The 23,823-nt window shown below is 41.3% G+C and overlaps 3 protein-coding genes across 5 annotated transcripts in view; 1 reads left to right on the forward strand and 2 right to left on the reverse strand.

Annotated features, from left to right (window-relative positions):
- LOC138963233 (midasin-like) overlaps positions 1-172 on the reverse strand; it is a 221,192-nt gene extending 221,020 nt beyond the window's left edge. For both annotated transcript variants that reach the window (XM_070335290.1, XM_070335291.1), the window contains exon 1: positions 118-172. In XM_070335290.1, the coding sequence (XP_070191391.1) occupies positions 118-122 (5 nt within the window). In that variant the 5' untranslated portion in view covers positions 123-172. The remainder of the gene's footprint in view (positions 1-117) is intronic.
- Positions 122-16,949, reverse strand: LOC138961314 (midasin-like). Its single transcript, XM_070332915.1, has 13 exons — positions 16,722-16,949; positions 13,055-13,281; positions 11,777-11,864; positions 11,287-11,411; positions 10,020-10,127; positions 8,752-8,947; positions 7,919-8,119; positions 5,878-6,113; positions 4,959-5,070; positions 4,041-4,225; positions 2,015-2,192; positions 457-569; positions 122-176 (listed from the first exon to the last, which is right to left on the reverse strand). The coding sequence occupies exons 1-13, from the start codon at positions 16,842-16,844 to the stop codon at positions 122-124; spliced, it is 1,947 nt and encodes a 648-aa protein (XP_070189016.1). The 5' UTR covers positions 16,845-16,949.
- A 402-nt stretch (positions 16,950-17,351) lies between these two features.
- Positions 17,352-22,298, forward strand: LOC138963235 (IST1 homolog). 2 transcript variants are annotated; one of them, XM_070335294.1, is made up of 4 exons: positions 17,352-17,758; positions 19,307-19,736; positions 20,089-20,510; positions 20,926-22,298. In XM_070335294.1, the coding sequence occupies exons 1-3, from the start codon at positions 17,490-17,492 to the stop codon at positions 20,482-20,484; spliced, it is 1,095 nt and encodes a 364-aa protein (XP_070191395.1). In that variant the 5' UTR covers positions 17,352-17,489; the 3' UTR covers positions 20,485-20,510; positions 20,926-22,298. The 2 variants fall into 2 exon arrangements, with proteins under 2 accessions (XP_070191395.1, XP_070191394.1); XM_070335293.1 differs by having other exon boundaries at positions 20,089-22,298.
- Positions 22,299-23,823: the final 1,525 nt, after the last annotated feature.

The raw sequence follows: 23,823 nt of genomic DNA on the forward strand, positions 1-23,823 counted from the left end.
TTTATAACAGGGATGAGATCATAAAATTGTAAATGCCTAAAATCAGGTGCTGGTGGAAACACTTCACAAATCACCAGCCAAAGCAACAAATCTATAAAGGGGGAACTCAAAACACACCTCATCAGTGAAACAATGCTTTGCTGCTTGATAGGAAGCACAATGTTTCCCACAGAAATCTATAAAGGGGAACTCAAAACACACCTCATCAGTGAAACAATGCTTTGCTGCTTGATAGGAAGCACAATGTTTCCCACAGAAATCTATAAAGGGAGAACTCAAAACACACCTCATCAGTGAAACAATGCTTTGCTGCTTGATAGGAAGCACAATGTTTCCCACAGAAATCTATAAAGGGAGAACTCAAAACACACCTCATCAGTGAAACAATGCTTTGCTGCTTGATAGGAAGCACAATGTTTCCCACAGAAATCTATAAAGGGAGAACTCAAAACACACCTCATCAGTGAAACAATGCTTTGCTGCTTGATAGGAAGCACAATGTTTCCCACAGAAAACTGTCTGCTATCCTCGTCCACCTGTGGCATGCGCTTCGTCAAGAAATACTCGGCCTGAAAAACAATCACAACACAATCACAACATTCAGTTTGTAAAATTTCATATACTGCATGAGTATTCCCTGGAAAAAACCCTGATGTAACAGCCTCCTTTAGTCCTTTCTATCTCATGAAGAAGCTTTACAGTTATGAGAATAATTACCAAGGGCGCCAGAGCCATTGCTGCCAAATGCAAACCTCTTAATTCTTTTTCCCCTGTTTCTTCGATCCTTTCTTATTAGTGAATGTCAACATTTTTCATGTACTCAATGTGTTGCACATTGAAGCTGAAACATAGATACCACCCCCCCCCCCACACACACACACACACACACACACAACTCCCCTTTCCTCTTTTTTTCCCTAAAAACAACTACCCAGAGTCAAGTTTGTTTGAAATAAATGTGCCTGGATTGTTTGCAGTGACCACAATGAAAATCCATACAGACACTGTCAAAACCCCAGAGTTACTGTAGCACCTGTCCAAGCGTACAACCCACCAACAAAGAAGCAGCTACTTGCAGGTGCAACAACAATTCTTACATACCCATCACAAAGCCATGCAACCAAACACACGCTTTTTTATGAGTAGTTCATCATCAATACAATTTTGAATTGTGAAAATTGTAAACAAGTCTACTTTCTTGCATGCATAGGTAATCATTCATAAACACTTTCCGTTAACACGGGTTTCTCGATTACCAAGCACAAAAAACCCACCTAGGCCAGACATGAGAATCGAAAATGGCAAAAAAAGAAGGAAAAGAGGTTAGCCAAATCCAAAATAAAACAAAATGTAGAAGATTTTATCCGTTTTTTGTTGTTGTTACCCGATTTAAAAGAACAAGGGATAATGATGATGATGATTTCTTTCTTTATTTGGTGTTTGACGTCATTTTCAACCACGAAGGTTATATCGCGACGGGGAAAGGGGGGAGATGGGATAGAGCCACTTGTCAATTGTTTCTTGTTCACAAAAGCACTAATCAAAAATTTGCTCCAGGGGCTTGCAACGTAGTACACTATATTACCTTACTGGGAGAATGCAAGTTTCCAGTACAAAGGACTTAACATTTCTTACATACTGCTTGACTAAAATCTTCACAAAAATTGACTATATTCTATACAAGAAACACTTAACAAGGGTAAAAGGAGAAACAGAATCCGTTAGTCGCCTCTTACGACATGCTGGGGAGCATCGGGTAAATTCTTCCCCCTAACCCGCGGGGGGGTACAACCTGTCCTAAATAATAAAAAATAAAAAAATAATTTTAAAAAATAAAATTCTAATAAATGACCAAACAGGGAAATTGATTTACACATGAGGAGTCTTGCTTACAGCTTCAAATTCAATTTCATGTGCCGATTTTACATAAATATGTATCCAACATGAACACCTTGCGAGCATCAAAAGGAGGAATTCCTCCAAAAGGACAAGGATTCCCATGCCTGCTATCTACCTTTTCTATGGTGATGTTGAGTCTGGCAGCAATGGCCTCAGCAAGGGCTAAGCGTTTGGGCTGACTGGGGAGACAGGACACAAAGGAGTCGATGGCCGCCTGGTACACAAGCTCTGCGCAGTTTGCCGATGTCTCCACGAAAACACTTGACACGCAACTGCACCACGACATCAAATCTCTGAAAACCATACAGCATACATAGAGTGTAAGGTTAAAACAATAAAGCATAGAGAGTATGGTTAACACAATAAAGCATAGAGTGTAAGGTTAACACAATAAAGCATAGAGTGTAAGGTTAACACAATAAGGCATAGAGTGTAAGGTTAACACAATAAAGCATAGAGTGTAAGGTTAACACAATAAAGCATAGAGTGTAAAGTATCAGTTCTCTCGACAGTGACAAAGCATATAAATCTATTTATTTAGTCCTCAAAGGACATGTGCTTCCAAAGGTTGTGTCTTTCTCAATATTTCTGCCTTCACTGCCCTTTCCCCTATCTGACATCCCCCCCCCACCCCCCCCCCCCCCCCACCCACACAAACCTCCCTTCTCTTCACCCAGACTTAAAGTGGGTTTTTTTAAAGCTTTTTTTTCTAGAAGAAATGTTCCTGGACTGTTAGCAGTGACCACAATGAAAATCCATACAGCCACCGTCAAAAATCCAGAGTTACTGTAGCACCTGTCCAAGCATACAACTCATCAACAGAGCAGCAGCTACTTGCAGGTGCAACGATGTTCCTACCAAAATACCCAAAGCCTGCTACTTCACAGAGTGGAACACATGGAATATGAACTGTCTTAAAAAGTCATAGCAGTAATAAAACTGGTATATACAAAAAACCAAAAAAACAAGACAGCTATCATGGCCTGAGGAGTAAAAAAAAGTAAAACAGTCATTGAATCATGACATTCTAAAAATTAAAATATATATGGTGGAAGGATGCCCTCATTCTGTGTAAAAAGCCTGGACACATTTGTGATGGTTGACACAACCATCCACACCAAAAATGCATGCTTATGTATCAGTTTGTTTGATAAACAAAAAAATCATATATAAGCCATGTACACTTACTTCTGAGAGAACATGTTCTTCAGAAAAATCTATCTGTTTAACTCATTGTCTCCCAGGTACGGATATCCGTACCCACTCATTTGTCTATATCTGAGCAGGTACGGATATATCCGCTCAGACTGTCAGCTTCAGTCGCTTCCTGTAACGTCCATCTAACGCCTGCATTCCAGCGTGTTGATACACAGTTACTACACAGTCACTACAATTGTGAGTGACCTGTTGCAGCACAGCTGGTCTCGGCTAAAAAAAAACTTGGTCATCATAGGTGGGGTAGAAAGTGTTAAAAGAAAAATCCCCTACTTTGTATTTCACTTGTCATTGCCCTATCTGACCACAACCAACCCCCACCCCCACACAATCATTCTTCGCTTTTTCTTTTTTTTTAAAGGAACTACCCAGAATGTTAAGGGTGTATGTTTTTTTTAAAGAAATGTGCCTGGACTGCTTGCAGTGACCACAATGAAAATCCATACAGCCACCATAAAATAATCCAGAGTTACTGTAGCACCTGTCCAAGCGTACAACTCATCAACACAGAAGCAGCTACTTGCAGGTGCAACTCTATTTCTGTTGAAACCTTTTATTTCAATAGGAATGACCATAATAATATTGGTAAGTTCTGACAGTCCTTTTAATTTTTTCTTCCACTGTGTAAAAGTTCGGCAAGTTTTCTGCGATTTGATTTAAGTTCTTGCCATTTCACATACTGCAGATGGCAGAAGACTTCCCTGCTACAAGGCGTAAAACACGGAAATATGATTATTATTTACAAGACATTATCTACTAAAAGACATTGCAAGAACAACTGGTAAAAAGAAGGAAAAACACGATGTCTAATGTGTCAAAAAAACAAATTGGAAGGATAGCAAGGACTGAGAATGAAAGCACTAAATCCTCTAACAACAGGCAGTGAAAGAAGAATGGAAAACAACAACGTGTCCTGAAAGTCTTACCTGGTGGAGACCAAGCGTCCTGTCAAAGACAAAAATTTCCCAACAGTGCTCTCCTCTGACCCTTCACCTTGACCTTCATCTTCAAGGTCCGAGGTCAGGTGGTGGCGCCCAGCTGACAGCATGAAGTAAATGTCCAACAGCCTGTCAATGATGGGTAGCAGGTTTGGAAAACGAGTCACCACAGCCTTTGGACACACAATAAAATGATCTTGGACACAGAATAAAATGATCTTCAATATTTCTATATCGCGTGTGCAAGTGTGCGTGTGTTTAATTGGAATTGCAAAGCGCTTGGAGCTGTAAATCCGAACTTGCGCTATAGAAAAGTGATTTATCATCATCATTATCTTTAGCTGCAGTTACTTTTAGAAAGACACAGACACATCCAATCGATCTACAGCAAGAGTGAAACGTATGTTGGCTCACTTGAAAGCCAAAGGCTCCATCAATGAATCGATGTGCCCATCAGTAAGCTGTTCTCTGATATCATGCAGTCTGAGTCAAGCCTAATATTGACATTTCCTCTAAATAGGAACAAGGGTCTGCAGGTGAAAAAAACAAGTATAGCCATGCAAATGTACTCCCCTAAGAAGGGAAAGAAAAGGCTGCCAGTATTGCTCATTTAACCCCTTGACTGCCTTAAGACAGGTATACCCGTCATGTGCCTGTGCATCTGCAGCGCCTTAGGACGGGTAAAACCGTCTTCTCCGTTCAGGAATTTTCCAGAAATGCTGTGTCACTGCTGACACACAAATACTAGCCAATGGCTTAGTAGGATACCTCATTCTCATGACTAAATATAACTGGTGACCCGATTTTGTGTTATTACATCTGGCAGTGAAAGGGTTAATGTGTTTCCTTTAAAAGGATGACAGACCATATCCTTACAAAGACTGCAGCAATGCCGCCATCACTCACCTGCTTCAGCTCCACTCTGGACAGCGGCTGAATGGTCACCTGTGTCCACAACTTGTCCAGAATGGCTGAACTCTTGTTCTGGGAATGAAGTCCATCACCAGAGGCAAACAACCTGCAACATGATGCTTTGTCATTGACATCTATTTTGTTGCAATACATATTCAGAGTCCACACTCACATCCACTTGCTCTTTCACACCAGCATCAGGGTAAAGAAGCTAAAAAATACAAGGCTGCCATTTTGCTCATTTATCCGCAAAAGAAACACCTGTAAATGTCCCTTCAAGATTATGCTGAAAGGAAGATGGTGGGGAGCCAGTACCCATGCTAGGTAATCAGACAAACAGGCACACATTCCTCCCTCACATAGGGACCGTATCAGGAAGTCAACAATTCTTCTTCTTCTGCGTTTGTGGGCTGAAACTCCCATGTACACTCGTGTTTTTTGCACGAGTGGAATTTTACGTGTATGACCGGTTTTTACCCCGTCATTTCGGCAACCATACGCCGTTTTCGGAGGAAGCATGCTGGGTATTTTCGTGTTTCTATAACCCACCGAACTCTGACATGGATTACAGGATCTTTTTCGTGCGCACTTGGTCTTGTGCTTGCGTGTACACACGGTGTTGTTCGGACACCGAGGAGAGTCTGCACACAAAGTTGACTCTGAGAAATAAATCTCTCGCCGAACGTGGGAACGAACTCACGCTGACAGCGGCCAACTGGATACAAATCCAGTGCGCTACCGACTGAGCTACATCCCCGCCGGTCAACAATTCAAAACGAAGTACCGAAAACCACTTGTTCAAGTAACTTTTCGCCATTACACACACTTCATTTAGCTGTCTACCAAAAGTTCAACAAATGCCCCCCCCCCCCCCCCCCCCCAAAAAAGTAAGTGATCATAACATCCAATTCACCTTTGTGTAGCAAACAGCTGAAACCCTGGTGCAGCATGAATGATGTCACCATGACCTGGGACTGAAAGCGTGGACGTCTGCAGCAGGGGTGCCAAGGTCGACACGACCTCCATTGGAGCATGGTCAAGGTCTTCCAGTAGCACCCAGTAACCCTTAGTAACAGCCTCTGTCAGGACCCCCGGTCGCCACACAAACTGGCCAGGGACTTCTGTACACTGGTATGTTCCCAGTAAAGCCTAGAAAGCAAACTGCATTTTAGGAATAAACCTTTTGGGAAATGATTTCAAGACACACAGAAAAGGAGGAGAGGCTTCATATACAAAATCAGCAAGTCATTCAAACTATATCCCTAAAAACACTATGGAATAATGGGCACTTTATTTCTTTCTTTATTTGGTGTTCAACGTCGTTTTCAACCACGAAGGTTATATCGCGACGGGGAAAGGGGGGAGAGGGGATAGAGCCACTTGTCAATTGTTTCTTGTTCACAAAAGCACTAATCAAAAATTTGCTCCTGTGGCTTGCAACGTAGTACAATATATGACCTTACTGGGAGAATGCAAGTTTTCAGTACAAAGGACTCTTACATACTGCTCGACTAAAATCTTTACAAAAATTGACTATATTCTATACAAGAAACACTTAAGGGTAAAGGGAGAAACAGAATCCGTTAGTCGCCTCTTACGACATGCTTGGGAGTATCGGGTAAATTCTTCCCCCTAACCCGCGGGGGGTAATAATGGGCACAGGGCACAACATAATAATTCTTATCCTCAAAAATTCCTTCCTTTCACATCAGCAACCTTTTAGTTACATGCATGGTCTTCTTCTTTGAAGCCACATAAACATTTGTTTCATTTCACTGCCATAATAAACAAGAAGGGCAAAGCCCATACGACTCACATGCTTGACCTTGACATGACCTTGAACCTAGCAATGACATCATACACTAAGAACTGCTTTACACATTTTTCCTACCAAAATACATGTGACCTTGACCCAAGGTCAAGGTCATCCAAGGTCATGCAACACAAAGCTGTTAATTCAAGACATAGGAAGTACAATGGTGCTTATTGGCTCTTTCTACCATGAGATATGGTCACTTTTAGTGGTTCACTACCTTATTTTGGTCACATTTCATAAGGGTCAAAGTGACCATGACCTTGATCATATGTGACCAAATGTGTCTCATGATGAAAGCATAACATGTGCCCCACATAATTTTTAAGTTTGAAACAGTTATCTTCCATAGTTCAGGGTCAAGGTCACTTCAAAATATGTATACAATCCAACTTGAAGAGCTCCTGTGACCTTGACCTTGAAGCAAGGTAAACCAAACTGGTATCAAAAGATGGGGCTTACTTTGCCCTATATATCATATATAGGTGAGGTATTCAATCTCAAAAACTTCAGAGAAAATGGGAAAAATAGCTGTTTTTTAGACAACATTTATGGCCCCTGCGACCTTGACCTTGAAGCAAGGTCAAGATGCTATGTATGTTTTTTGGGGCCTTGTCATCATACACCATCTTGCCAAATTTGGTACTGATAGACTGAATAGTGTCCAAGAAATATCCAACGTTAAAGTTTTCCGGACGGACGTCCGGACGGACGGGGGGGACGGACGGACGGACGACTCGGGTGAGTACATAGACTCACTTTTGCTTCGCATGTGAGTCAATAAAAACACAATAAGCCAAGGGAAGACATTCCCTATCATTCATCAGACCATAAAATTTAAAAATGCCTAGAAGCAGCCCTACCCAACCTGAACCCTCTTCCCTGGAACTTTTTTGAGACATTTTTTTTTATACAAAATCTTGAGCTTCCACACACATGCATACGCTCTAGTATCTATGCAGTGATTCTCAACAATACTTTCCTTTTAAACAGACCATTACATTACTCCACTTTTCCCCCGAAAGCAGGGTATGGCTGCCTAAATGGCAGGGTAAAAATGATCATAAACATAAAAATCCGAGGGAATTTTAGCCCATAAACGAAGAAGATCACTCCACTTTATTCTTTCACTCTCCCTCACCTTGCTGTCGGTCTGGTCTCCCAGCTGCACCTTGATAACCTCCGGAGCACAGTGCCTGCCAGTCAGTGAAGCCAGGTGCTGCACCAGCGACGTTTTGCCGCAGCCAACAGGACCCTGAACAAGCACGGGGCGGCCAGCCGACACGGCCAGAGACAGGCTGCGTAGGCTGTCAAGCATGGAGGGTACACCTACCCACTGGTGCTAAAAAAAAATAAAGAGAAAAAATATGACAAATGATGTTAAAAAGTAAAAAAAGATCTTCACTCACCAAGACAAATGAGTTTCACTTGTACAACACAGGAAAGCGCAAAGGTAATAGATCCTTGTAAATGCAAGGTAAAGCACCCAAGGCCCGATCATCTGCAGGCATGGGAATTGAAAAAAGTAAAAAAGGCTGCTAGGGGTGTTCGGGGCATGCCCCCCCGGAATTTTTTTTTCTCCAAAGAACCCAAATGGTGCAATTTGGTGTCATCTAAGCTCTAAGTTCAGTTTTTAGAACCATTTTTGCCTCCCCCATTTATTTTTTCGGCGGACACTTTTGCTTTTTCGGCGGAACAAAAAAAAATTCGGCAGAAATTTGCCTTTCGGCGGACAATTCCCATGCCTGCATCTGACTAGCAAATATGGCCACATCCCACTAAGTGGGTAGGGAGTGTTGAGGACGAGGGGTGGGCAATCAACATATGGAGAGAAAGGCATCTTGCAGATTTGCAGACTTTTAAATAAATAAATGTCAAAGTGCTATGGAAGAGTTTGGTCAGCAACTTCCCTGTAACAGAAACTACAGCAGCACTTTTACAAACCTGCACTTTCTAATACCACTAACGGCTCACCTTCACATCCTTGTCCAATTCACTGTCTGCATGTCGAGGTAGAAGCACACCAGTTACGCTGACTACAGCAGGGTCAAGGTCAGCTGGGAGAAGCTGATGTTTGGTGTGCGTTAGTCCCGACTCTAAAGATTCCAAAACGACGGCCCCAAGCCCCGAGTTGATCAGCTTCTCTCTTTCCTGTGTTTCTTGGTAACACCTGCAAAAAAAACCAGGTTAGAAACAAGAATCCAAGAACCTGCCTCAAGGACGAAACAGTACCATCAGCATACCAGTAAAGATGGTGCTCACACATGATACATGAATGGAAAATAACAAAAAATCATTAACAACCTCTGGTCTTGTTATATGTTACTGTTTTACAAACCATTGCTATGTATAAAAAAAATTAAAAAATAAAATAAAATAAAAATGAAAATATCTGCAAATATCACTTGTTATGAACATTAGGAAACATGTGCTAGCACACTGCACATTGTGGTTGACAACCAGCCACATTTTTACTGCACACCGTCACTGTAAAGGCAGAAAACTTTGCGGTCTTTTTACCACAACCTATGACACATAAATATGACCGACACAAATGAGTGCTTCTGGGGTGATAACGCGAGACAACTCGTGATCTTGCCGCGAGGTGGCGCCAGTTACCAGCCAAAAGAAAGAAGGGGCATAAACTCACCAGAACCGACCATTGTCTGTTTACCGTATAAAATGCACGACTTACACAGTATGAACTGTTACCAAACCGATATGCATGGGTGAAACTGATCAGAATTGAAAATAAGGAAAATGAGGCCGGGGTCCGGGGGCCGCCCAGGCCCTGGTGGGGTGCAGGGGCAACGCCCCGCTAGGAGGCCCAGGGGGGCAAAGCCCCCCGGAAGAAAACGAAAAATCAGGCTTTTAAGGGTAAAAGTAGGCCTATCCTGGCATATCAAACACACAAATTTGCACATTAAACAATGTAACAAATGCCAAGCTGTAGTTCGATAATTCGCGCGCCCAGTGAAACAAAGACTCAGCGATGTCCGGTCACTGTGTTAGGAGAAATACGGATCGGATCGCCGGCGAAAAAATTAAGATTTTCAAAATAAGGAATCCCTGAGGCGGAAAAGTTTCACCCATGGATATGCTATTTGGGACCAATGCAAGGGTTTTTTGCCTTTCTCGTGTGATCTTGCTGCGAGGTGGCGCCAGTTACCAGCCGAAAGAAAGAGGGGGTCATAACCTCACCAGAACCGCCCATTGACAGAGGAATTGGTCAAGGCCCTTACCTGTGAACCAGTTCCTGTTCCTCTTGAACTGTGAAGTAACGACGGAGAAACTGACTTCTGGTTTGCTCCGACATCCCAATCAGCCTGCAGTAAGTCATGGCTGCATACCTGAAACACCATTTAGTGCTACAAATGAAAGCCCAACATTCTGACACAGAAAAATAACTCCTTGATTCATGCAACAAAAAACCACAAAAAAGATAGGGTTGGTAGGTCATATTTTTTTCTTTCGATTTTAAAGGAGGCAACTTCCTTTAGTCTTGGAATGGTTTGCAAAATGTGCCAAAAGTTTTAGTTTTTTGAAGAAATGAAAAAATAGTTTTAGAGTCGGCGGGATGAAATAGGGTCAGTTGGGTGACCCTAAACCAACATATATTTGTATTGGCCCTAACCACACACTGATAATTTTTGCATTCATTTATCACTCTGCACACTTCCTTCGAAACTGGGCGATACTGGCAGTTGCTTCATAGTAAGAAATAAAAATAAACAAGAAGGGCAAAGCCCATACGACTCACATGCTTGACCTTTACATGACCTTGACCTTCAGCTAAACCTAGCAATGACATCATACACTAAGAACTGCTTTACACATTTTTCCTACCAAAATACATGTGACCTTGACCCAAGGTCAAGGTCATCCAAGGTCATGCAACACAAAGCTGTTAATTCAAGACATAGGAAGTACAATGGTGCTTATTGGCTCTTTCTACCATGAGATATGGTCACTTTTAGTGGTTCACTACCTTATTTTGGTCACATTTCATAAGGGTCAAAGTGACCTTGACCATATGTGACCAAATGTGTCTCATGATGAAAGCATAACATGTGCCCCACATAATTTTTATCTGAAATGTGAAAAATGTGAAAAATAGCTGTTTTTTAGACAACATTTATGGCCCCTGCGACCTTGACGCAAGGTCAAGATGCTATGTATGTTTTTGGGGGCCTTGTCATCATACACCATCTTGCCAAATTTGGTACTGATAGACTGAATAGTGTCCAAGAAATATCCAACGTTAAAGTTTTCCGGACGGACGGACGACTCGGGTGAGTACATAGACTCACTTTTGCTTCGCATGTGAGTCAAAAATGTGTTTAAAGCATAATTTTGATACCGACACTGACAGCAAGGAATTAAAAAAAAATAAATAAAAAAACTGGGCGATACTGGCAGTTGCTTCAGAGTATTAAAAATCAACCACAGCATAATTTGGATACTAACAGCAACGAATTTACATGGTATCAAAATATGCTTGAGTCTTACCATCTGACGGTTGTGTCTTGGTGTGCAAGGTGATCAGCAACCAGTTTGACGCTGATTACGCTGCTGGCGTCTCTCAGGTGAGAGGCAAAGTTGTGCATTGCTCTCACCCAATCCACCTCTGGAATCTGAAATCATAAACATTGTTCTTGAAAAACACATCTCTACAATTGTAAAACAAGTCAAATAGCATAAACTGTTCATACTCATGATGAGGTCCACTGAACTCTACCAGGTTCTACATGGAGGAAAACAACAAGCTAAGCAACCAAACAAAAAATGAATGAACAGCTTGCTTATTTTACAATTAGCTATCAGCCTGTATATATATACAAGTTGCTTCGTGTTTTCATGATTTAAGATAGCTTTTGCATGACGTTCAAGAAAACGACTGCTACCATCCACCTAATCTTGCCCCAGTAAAGTGGGAACAGCCGAAATACAATACTCATATTTCCATAAAATTGCTTTTAGTTTTACACACGTTGCTTACCTTTTCTCTCTTGGATTTTTTTTTCTTCGGCTCCTCATCTGTGAAGTTTGCAAAGGGTTTGTGTGTGTTGATGAACTCAGCTGTAAATCTGTGGACAAAAAGTAGAGCCTTCTAAATTTATTTTCCACGCAAGTCAAACACAATCACATGATGATGCTAACTGTCTACAAGTACCAATACAGAACAGGACAGCACTGTAATTACTGCAGAGAACAAGCCTTTTCTGAAAGCGTCGGGAATTGAGGTCTGTCGTTTTGACATCACAATTAATGAACAAGAAGAGCAAACGCTCGATCGAGTCACTTTCGCAGTTCTGAATATTATATGAGGCATCAGATGGACAGGAAGAAATTGCTATTCACAACACAATGAGTCACGTTCACATAAAATTTGAGCCCGGTCACTTTTATAGTTTCCGAGAAAAGCCCAACGTTAAGTTGTGTGTTGCCGAACAGAAAAGGCTAGTTATCTCCCTTGTTTTTCTGATAACGTTCGTAAAAGGCTACAGATGTAAATACTTTGATGTAAAGAATAATCCTACAAAGTTTCAATCACATCCGATGAACTTTGTCAAAGATATAAAATGTCTAATTTTTCCTTTGACGCTGACCTGTGACCTTGAAAAAGGTCAAAGGTCAACGAAACCATCGTTAAAGTGTAGAGGTCATTGGAGGTCACGACTAAACAAAATATGAGCCCGATCGCTTTGATAGTTTCCGAGAAAAGTCCAACGTTAAGGTGGTGTCTACGGACGGCCGGCCGGACAGACTAACACTGACCGATTACATAGTCACTTTTTCTCAAGTGACTCAAAAATCAGCAGCGCATGAATGACATATGTTTCCAAACATTGCCCAGGCTCTTTTTGTTAGCACCCCTGGTGACTATCTATTCTGTCTGCCTGGCTCCACGATGTGCCTTGACCCCCAGCCCTCCATGGGACACTCAAGAATCACAGCTCAAGAACTAAATCTTTTAAGACCCCCCACCCCCTTGAGACTGAGATTTTCTCTTCGTAACATCAGTAAATTTACCCCCATTTTGAAGACTCTTTCTCCTTATCACAATTTCAAGACCCGATTTGTTGGAGGTCTTAAAAGGGGGGTTTCACAGTGCCATTCTTGTAAACTTCTAAGAAACAATTACACCATTCCCCGTGAGCAGACAATCACAATAAGGCGCAACGACAACATGCTGTTAAAGTTAAACTCACAAGTAAAGAGTTTTTATTCTATGAAAATACTTCGCTCTTTATAGGTCACACACACACAAGCACACCTTTCTAGCTCTGGGCAGACAGGGAGAGCAAGCCCCAGCGCTACAGCCAGTTTGCACTGCAGACGAACATTGGCATGGCCTTCCTTCAGCACACATTTCTTGGTCCTGTGCGCGATGTCTAACACAAAGGGCCTGAAGTAGCATCCAATGTCTGCAGCGCACTTGAAGTTTAGGAACAGTTTTGACAGCGTTGTCAGGATGGTCTGTCGATCCTGCTTGTTCCATATCTGAAAGTGGAAACAAATCACTGTGACCAAAACTGGAAATACTATTAACAAATGTAAACCACCATGAAAAGTTATGATTTTCATTCAACTCGTTAACTATAGCTACCAAGAAAAGTATATTTTTCAATTGGTTTCTATTCAACTCGTTAGTTAACTCTCTTTGCTGTCTTTATAATGGTTGTAATTTTGTCTCCCCCCCCCTCCCCCCACAAAAATCAGTCAGATGGTGATTATATAATTTTATAATTCTCTTTATTTATATAGCGCCTTATCCGAAGTTCAAAGCGCGTTTATGCCGTGTGAGATGGAATTTTTTACACAATATATCACGCATTCACATCGACCAGCAAACCTCAAGCCTGTTAGGCGAATGTTCACCTTTCGCGGCCTTTATTCCAAGTCACACGGGTATTTGATGGACATTTGTATCTATGCCTATACAATTTTGCCAGGAAAGACCCTTTTGTCAATCGTGGGATCTTTAACGTGCACACCCCAATATAGTGTACACGAAGGGACCTCGGTTTTTCGTCTCATCCGAAAGACTAGCACTTGAACCCACCATCAAGGTTAGGAAAGGGGGGAGAAAATAGCGGCCCGACCCAGGGTCGAACACGCAACCTCTCGATTCCGAGCGCAAGTGCGTTACCACTCGGCCACCCAGTCCACATGATTACCAAGCTTACTGCCAAATACTGGTTAATGGAGGTCCAATATTTTTGTGTAGATTGATTATTACTGATGTGGTCTGTTTAAGTACCTAACACTGGGATTCATGATCCTTTTCCCCCTTATTCTATTCGCAGTGCTACACTTACGCCGCCCGTAACTTTTCCCTTCTTTGCTTTGATTACGCCACAAAGCATTTCCCCGCCAGGGCCGCGCTCTACTTCCAGTTTGATCCGGTTTGGGCGGCCATTTTAAAGCGTGGGTCGAGTGAGGACAGACGTGTTAACAGTTCATTAGTAGTGGTTGTGCGTTTCTACCCGTATGCAGGCCGGTTTACTTTAGTCATGGATAGCAGACTTCACAGCGAAGCAGTTTTGACAGTTGGAAGTACGTTCGAGTACTTCAACAGGTTGCAAAAAGTTATCTCAGACTTTGAAATGAACTCGTTCGTCCAGCTCTACGTTCGGTCGTCGCGAACCCTGCAGGTGCAGCGCAAACGAGCCCCCAGAAAGACTTTCAACGAAGCATTGCAGTTTGGCGAGTTTGACTATGCCGGCCTGCATCAATGGAGGACAAAACCATCTGATGCAAACAAACAATTAACCACTACATTTTTCCTCCAATTAACCTGTACACATAGCAGGGATGTCGTTAGGCGTCGGACATCGGACATTTTACGATGAAAATCCCCAAATGTCCGATTCACATTGCCGCATGTCGGGGCGGGGATATAGCTCAGTTGGTAGCGCGCTGGATTTGTATTCAGTTGGCCGCTGTCAGCGTGAGTTCGATCCCAGGTTCGGCGGAAATTTATTTCAGAGTCAACTTTGTGTGCAGACTCTCTTCGGTGTCCGAACCCTCCCCCCGTGTACACTACATTGGGTGTGCACGTTAAAGATCCCACGATTGACAAAAGGGTCTTTCCTGGCAAAATTGCTTAGGCACAGTTAATAATTGTCTACCTATACCCGTGTGACTTGGAATAATAGGCCGTGAAAGGTAAATATGCGCCGAAATGGCTGCAATCTACTGGCCGTGTAAAATTTCATCTCACACGGCATCACTGCAGAGCGCCTAGAACTGTACCCACGGAATATGCGCGATATAAGACTCATTGATTGATTGATTGAAGATGTCCTATCGTTTTAGCCTGAGCGTGGTCATTGTCCGATATGTACTCCATTCCTTCGGACAGCGCGATATTCGTCAATTTTCATTTCAAGATACAAATCTTCTAAAAGATCGAACGCTCTCGTGTTCAGCTGACACTGAAGTTGCCAGTGCCGCGTAGGGATCTTTTCTTTTGTCGGGAATTCCCGAACCGTTTGCGGTATGCGCCGTTTGTGGATTATTTTTAGATCAGTGCATGCTACAGGAGTACGGGAGACAACTCCAACTGACTAGATTTGTCGTCTGCTTTTGTTTTCGATACGAGACGAAGCACTGAATTATGCCGCTGAAGAAAAAAAAACTAAAGCCTGCAAAAGATCAGCATTGGATCAAACCGATCATTTTGTTTTTCAACTTTTATCCAAATCATGCAGTTTGTAATCAAAGTAAGAGCTCTGAAGTAGTTCATGTTGGTTTCTTTTTTTGTGGTTTCTTTGAAACTAAACAAATACAACATTATACGCACACTGTGTTGATGTATTTACTATAATTATTATGTGCGTGTTCTACAGCGCGCGCGCGTGGGTGTGTGTGTGTGTGTGCGCGCATGACTTTGGAACAATTCCATGGAATGTGTTATAAGCTGTTTGGCGCAAATTCATAATGTCCTATTACATTTTCTGAAAGCGGTCAAATGTCCTATTAATGCTGAAGAACTCAGGACATTTGTCCTATAGGTATGAATTTGTAGCAACATCCCTGACATAGTACACATACCGGGAAATCATAACCCAACATTCAGTACAGTACATCCTATTACAGTAACACACCATGGAGGAAATTCCACCACAAATCATACACAAATGATTCAATCCTTGTTTGGAGAAACAAAATAACGGGATGGGTGGAACAAACTACTTCACTCCCCACATTCACCTGTACCATTAGTACAGATAATTCCAAAAATACGGAATAAACCCGTTAAAGGAACAGTGAAATCTATAATCACTGAGCCTCAATCACTGAGAGGATATCTGGATATCAACCACCAGTACATACAAGTATGTCCAAACAAGGGACATGAATAATAGTGAGCGTGTTACGACAGTAAAAAGGCGTCATGTCGTAACTAGAGAATGTCCGGGGTAGGATCACGCCGCGCCGTAATCAAAGTCTGGCCGAGTGACTCTACGACTCGTGGAAAAGGTGTAACCGAAGCCTGCAGTGAGCGGGTTACGACAGTAAAATGACGTCATGCCGTAACTATAGAATTTCTGAGTCGAATTACGACTTGAAAAAGGCTTAACAGTAGCCCCTACCTATTCTATTTGACTTGCGTTCCAGAACTGATGTCCCTGCTCCACAATAAAAGCACTCTCTCCACACTATTAACATCAAATATGTTCCCATGCCTCATATACTTAAGGTACACAAAGTCAGTCGAGTTCTATTAAATGGCTGCAGAAAATCCACGTGTCTTGCTGCTGTACCAGTGTACCTGTTGGGTTTGTGTGATTGGTATGTCATCGTGTGTGTGTGTGCTAAATCTGTGAAGAACAACAACCTGACCCCGAACCCCAAGGCTCCAGAATCAAACTTTCATCAACGCATAAAATACAGTCTAACATCAAAATGTAAACCTCTTGGTGTTCTTTAATAACCTGTTTTGCAAGGAAAGATCTCAGTTCCGTTGAGCATGTGGCATTTGTCTTGCACAGTAAATGTAGCGCCTTGAATACATTCCATGCAGTTAAATCAATCTTTTCCGTTGATTCAGACGACATGTTGAACGGTTGTGTGAATAAAACACTCCAATTCTTCTGTCGTTATCATTCCTTGTTGCCCACGAAAGCACAAACACACTCTTGGCAGTTTGCTTGTCTGCTTCAAGCATGCTCCATGTGGTTATTGGACTTATTCGGACCGCAGTAAATGTCCATTTACAGTAATTGCTCAAAATAGTGCATCGACGCTCTTTTTATATGAACTGTTTATTTCTTAGCCACTGGTGTAAGTTGTCAGTGTATGTAGAGTTTGACATTTTTGGCGTTTATTTCAGAAAACTATAATAAAAACGCCTGCTGATGTTACAGTATGTTGGTTCTGTATGTTTCTGCAATTACTTGTAAAATTAACCTGACCTCGTAGCATATCAGCTTTTGCCATTGAAGGGTTAATAATAATTTGAGAAATACTCAGATTTTAAAATGTGATTATTTTTAAGCTTTTGATTTTTGTCCTTTTTCTACATTAGAACCGCAGATACTGGGATTGCGAAAACCGTGACGTCATCGCTAAATGCTCAGAGTCTTGTGACGAAGACCGATACAAACACACAGGTGATTCACGATCACGATCAGTTTGCTTCCTACTTCTGCCCAAAGTCGGCTGTTTTTATCTACACGTTCGTGAATTTCAAATCATTCATCATGTTCAAAAGCGGCCCTAATTACAATAAGTTGAAAACAAACTTGCGGTTGGTAATAAACCGCTTGAAACTCTTGGAAAAGAAGAAAACTGAACTGGCGTTGAAAGCCCGGAAAGAGATAGCAGACTACATCAGCGCTGGAAAAGAAGACAGAGCAAGAATCAGGGTGGAACATATCATTCGAGAAGACTACCTCGTCGAAGCCATGGAATTACTGGAAATGTACTGCGATCTCCTGCTGGCAAGATTTGGTCTGATCCAAACACAAAAGTAAGTTCTAGTTATCGGTAAAGTATGTGACGTACGTGTGTCTTGATCTTTGTTGTTTTACTTTCAGTTCATGCGCACACGAAACATGATGCTGTTAACGACATTTAAATCCCTTGAAATAGGTTGTGAAATTAAAAACTTCTACAGAGGCTAATGAGTCTGACAGTGTCACTCTACTGTCTACAGTTTTCCTGATGAAGTCTGACACTTAAAAGTTAAACTTTAAAGTTAAAACTAATAAAAGTCACGAATATTACTGCTCTCAGTTTTGATAGCTTCTCATTGTCTCAGTGACTCAACATTAAACTATCAAAAGGAGTTAAACTGAAAGGATTTACAAAATACCAATATTTATAATTTCTAATAGTAATACTGTAAATGGTAATAAACTAATATCATCAACACACTTGCTACACGCACTCCGAGTGTATACAAGTATATGCCCCCTGTATACACTCCAACGTTAACTTTTGGTCGCGAAGCGAATTTGCCATTTGACATCACTTTGCGATAAGAACGCAGAGTAGTTGATTATCAGAGTACAAAAAACAAAAACAATCTGATGCTGCAAGGCCTTTACTGTAACATAGATTAAATTCTCGGAGTGTACATGTATGAAAGATTGGAGAACCGCATCAACTCAAGAGTGTCATTTGATGCCATTGTGCAAAGGAATGCTTCACTTTCGATTCATAGTATCAAAAGTACGCTGGGGAGAACCACACACAATAACAAACACACAGACACAATAAGTTGAATAAATGATGCTACACTGCAATTTATTGTTGGAGTTTAGAACACACTTGGAGTGTGTATCGACCTAGAAGTGGTTGTATACTATGTGAGTGTGCACTCCGAAAAGAGATGGTGGAAGTCAATTGATACATCAGATTGTAAGGGCACATTTCATTGGCTTAGAGTTGTAACAGAGCTTTTCATTGTCGGAGTGTACACAGACCTGTCGATCCTGTATACACTCAGAGTGCGTGTAGCCTTTGCCATATCACAAAACTCAAATAACTTAAAAGCCTCAACTAGGCTCAGATATTGCGTGTTGAATGCTTTTGAAATTTTCATCAATTGTCATTACTGTCATTGCTCAAGTTAACTGTATGGTGTCAGTAGGTAGGAATGTCAACTTGTTTGAAAAGATGGTGACTCCCTGACTTATCAAACAAGAAAGTGAGATCATTATTGGAGCTCTACTGGCAGTGCAATATCATCTGAATGATAACAACGCTAATAGTATTGATAATACATGTCATAATTGTCATGTCAAAATTGTCATGAAGATGGCAAAGACAGTGTGGTACTGGTATTGAACCCTTGGGGTTAGATTATGACATAAATCTGTGTAATGTAGTTCTAAAGAGATGAAGGAAATGCCTGTAAAAAGTACAGAGACTGTATTTTGGTTGGATCAGAAGAAAATATTAATGTTGTGAAATAAGGATAGCATCTGGAAGAAGTCTTACTTGTTCATTGAACTTTGAAGTAAAAAGCAATTATGTGAATTGTTAATAGTACCTTTCTTGTATTCTTTCACAGAGACCTGGACCCAGGATTGGAAGAGGCCATTGCCAGCTTGATCTGGGCCACGCCCCGTCTCCAGGCAGATGTCCAAGAGTTCAGGCCTGTTGCTGACGAGTTAGCCGTCAAGTATGGCAAAGAATTTGGCTTGGCGTGTCGGTCGAACCAGCTGAGCAATGTCAGTGAAAAAGTGATGCACAAGCTGTCAGTTCAGGCACCCCCCAAGACTCTAGTCGAACGCTACATGGCGGAGATCGCAAGGTCGTACAATGTTCCCTTTGAGCCTGATGCTTCTGTCATGGCACAGGATGAGATCATGATGGCGGAGAATCTTCTGATTGACTTTGACGCCAGCAAACAGGGAAAGACGGGCAACAACACCGGTGGTGGGGGAGGAGGACCCAATGGAGGGATGGGTGTTATGCAGCCTCAGCATCAGCAACCACCGGTGAGACTATAGTCTATACATTTAGTGTAAATGTTATGCAATATGCAATGATGTTGGCATTGATATTTGAACCACCATCATTGTGGTGCTTTAAAAATAAAGCAATAGAAAGGGGGTTGAGTCAGTGTGTAATTATATATATATATGTATAAAGTACGTGCCTTTGTGACACCAGTAAAAATCAAGAACCACAGAGGTTTATTGCAGAGTGTTTTCTCTGATGATGCTGTTCTGTCTTTTAGGTTTTAATCTTTCATGCGAATGAAAGCATCAGGCATTGAAGTCTGTACATCTACATCAGTACATGGTTCTCAGTATTTATTTTACTATGTTTTATTTTCTGATTATCCAGGCCCCGTACCCATCAGCAAGCGCATCTTCTCCGCCACAGCTACCCAACGCACCCCCCGCTGCAGGCATGTGCTACCCCCCTCCTGTCTCTGCCCCACCACATGGTGGCTTCCAACCATACCAGATGCCAAGCAGCGACGAAAAACCAGGCCCCCCTCCCAGCTTCAACGATCTTTACGACAACCCCAAGCCTGCACAGCCTCCCCCGCCTGGTTTCTATAACTCTGCACCGCCACCAGGACCCCCGCCAAAACTGGACGACTTCCCCGACTTGCCCACCGTCCCCAGCAACAGCCTGCCGGACAGCCGAACGATTGGCGGAACTTCTGCGGGTGGTGAAGATGTTGACTTTGACGACCTGACGCGGCGCTTTGAAGCGTTGAAGAAGAAAAAGTGAACTGTTGAAATACTGTGTGATTTCAGATGTTTTACATGTAATACTGTGAAAGCCCCTTTATTCAAGACCTCCAAAAATGTGAGTAAAAATGGGGCTTAAAAAGGAGGGAGTCCTAACGGGAGGCTAAATTTACAGTGGTTATGAACAGAAAATATGAAAGGGCAAGGGGGAAGTGTTAAATCGGGGGGAAGTGTTAAATCAGGGGGAAGTGTTAAATCAGGGGGAAGTGTTAAATCAGGGGAGTTGAAAAGAGGGTTCCACTGTATATGAGTCATAGCCTTATTGTCACCCGGTCCTGTTCCTGCATGCAGGAAAAAACTAGGATTAAGATGATGTCAACGGATGATACGCAATGCTTTTCCCATCATCTAAAACCATAATACATTCGCTTAAACAAATGCAGAAGTAGCCAAGCTGTTGTTTATGCAATGGAAATTCCACATGTTTCATATGTATTCTCTCATATGCACCTGAAAAGAATTGTACGGTGATGTATGTCGTATTAATCAAGTTTTGTCATTTTTAATTATATGGGGGGTGTATACGAGGTTCTAGGATTAAGGGGCAAAATTAGGGTCTTCAGAGAACCAGAAACATTGATTTATGTTTTGCCTGAATTATCCTATCTTTCATTTAACAAAGTTACATACATGTATGTCAAAACATGGTCATTGTGTTTAGCCATTCACATGGCACTCCTGAAAAAAGACCTTTCTTTATACTTCTCACAGTGCAGTGCGTTTTAAGTTCTTTCTGGAACTGATAGAGGTAACAGTAGGTTAAACAGGATATTGATTTTGTAGTGTACATATGTCTATTCGCTGTACATGTACATAACTTATATATATTGCAAAATGAAAGTCATTAATATTTGAAATTGATGAGAAATGAGTATTTGTGCTTGAATACTTGCAAATGAATATTACAAAATTGAGAGCTGTATGCTACCGCTCTTTTTAACACTGTTTTAAAAAGTTGTGTAGTGTGATCAAGATACCTGTAATTAATTTTGTGTTAGCAGGATAGTGTGCAGTGACAGCTGAAGATGATCTGTAACACTCTTCCTTTTGTACTAAGTCACAAATGGTTGTTAATGTTCACTAAATGATTGTTTAGTTTTGGTATGCCGGTGTAGCGTATTCAGCTTTCCCCCTCATTTCTGATTCAGCCTCGTTGATCTTGTATAAACTCCACACTGAAAAGCCCCCCTCCCTTCCATAGTACTGATGATAGAGCTTAGGTACTTATCATTCATGGGGTCAAATTCGTTCAACCAATTTTTTTGTATTTAAACTTAGAAATTTTAATTTCTTTGTTCTGAAATCCTTCCCTTCTCATTCAAGGGACGTAACCACTCGGTGCACGTTTTCGAAGAAATCGTATTTATTAAATGTTTCCACCAATTACCTTCATTTGCAAGAAACTGACATGCGTTGTTTTCCTTACATAAGTGTACTTCTTTAATTATTTTGACCAGGAAACAACATTTGAGTCTCGAGTATATTTATTGAATCAGAAAGCTGAATGAAGGGAAAGCTGAATTTGTTACACCAGCTTCGATATTTATTACATCTGTGTTGTTTATGATTTAACAGCATCTGTCTTCAGCTATCGATAGTTGCAAAATGCGTGCTTTCAATGCAAGTGTACAAATTGTGTCTGTCTTTTTTGTTCAAGTCCATTAACTTTTTTTCTTCTGGTTTTTTTCCAAATTGTAACAACATATTTTTTGCGATTTTTATCATGCAGATAGAGCTATGTGTGTTCTGTATTCTGTTTATGTCACCGTAATAAATAGATGCCTTCAACTGTCATTACCTTTCGTGAGACTTTGTGTGTTATGAATGTGCATGTATTGTTGTTATGTGTACTGCACCTTTCGTGAGACTTTGTGCATTATGAATGTGCATATATTGTTGTTATATGTACTGCACCTTTCGTGAGACTTTGTGTGTTATGAGTGTGCATATATTGTTGTTAAATATGTACTGCACCTTTCGTGAGACTGTGTGTGTTATGAGTGTGCATGTATTGTTGTTATATGCACTGCACCGATGGTAAAAGTAAGAAAGACATCACACTACAAAACACATTATGTTCATCTCAGGCTGCTAACACTCAACTCAGTTTCAGATATACCGTCCAGTCTGTTTGGCAATGTGTGAAAGCAATAAATCAACAACAAAGATTTCAACATAAAGATTAATGTGGGGCCATTCTATGGCTTTGGGAGCTGTAACCTATATATATAATCATACAGTGTCATCTCACGATCTGTCTTGATCTTGACAGAAGACTGGCCAGGCTATATGCATTAAACTTTTGTAATATTTATTAGAAAATTTATTATGACGAACAGTTGGAAATGCACAAGTATGTAAACCTTGAAGGACGCGCAGAGTCGTTAACAATCATCTTGTCTTTCTTTCATCTCCTCTTAGTTCCCCTGCTTGTATATCCTACATACGCCAGAAAGACCACCCATGACATGACAATACCTTACACTTCACACGTTGGTATATCATGTAAATGAGGTCGTGTCAAACTATTCTGTCACCGAGACAAATGTCCTTTTGGAAACACTTTAGCACTTGCTGTTTCGTCTAGAAGAATTTTGAGAACTCGCATTTCAATATTTAAGAAAACAACTCGTGTAAATCTGGTACGACATAGCATGCCATGTAGTATTCCCTATTTATCCCCTTTGTTTGTGTTGGTGTGTGTATGGGTACAAATAATGATAGTCTTTCAGTATACACCTAGCAGGCCTACTATAATGTGCACAACCAGGCCTACTATAATGTGCACAACCAGGCCTACTATAATGTGCACAACCAGGCCTACTATAATGTGCACAACGTGCATCTGTTTCATATTGGTTTTTTCATGTCTACTGTTCTCAAGACTCGAGACTCAAAGATTTTAATGTCCTTATAAAAACAAGGAAGAATGCCTCGCAGTGTCAGGCGGTTTAAAACATAAATAACATCTCAATCACTAACAGTTTAAAATTCCACTAAAAAGATACATAACATCCTTTGCAATCACTCATGGATACAGACACCCACATTTACACACGCACAAGCACGCAGGCTCGTCCACATTACTGCAGTAAATGCATACTTTTTACTTGTGTCAAACTCGGGTGATTAATTTAATAAGCTTGATTAACATGGTGGATTTGTGATACGCTAGGAAAGTGGATGTCACCTTTTTGTCATCCTGCTGTAGTTTTTGTATGAACAGAATTATAAACAAGAGACAAAGACTTGAAGGCTCATGTACCAAAACACCAGTCCGTCAACGAATTTCATCTCTACTGTAACTGAATATTGAACT

The sequence above is a fragment of the Littorina saxatilis genome, linkage group LG3 (genome assembly GCF_037325665.1).
Source record: "Littorina saxatilis isolate snail1 linkage group LG3, US_GU_Lsax_2.0, whole genome shotgun sequence".
Classification (NCBI taxonomy): Eukaryota; Metazoa; Mollusca; class Gastropoda; order Littorinimorpha; family Littorinidae; genus Littorina; species Littorina saxatilis.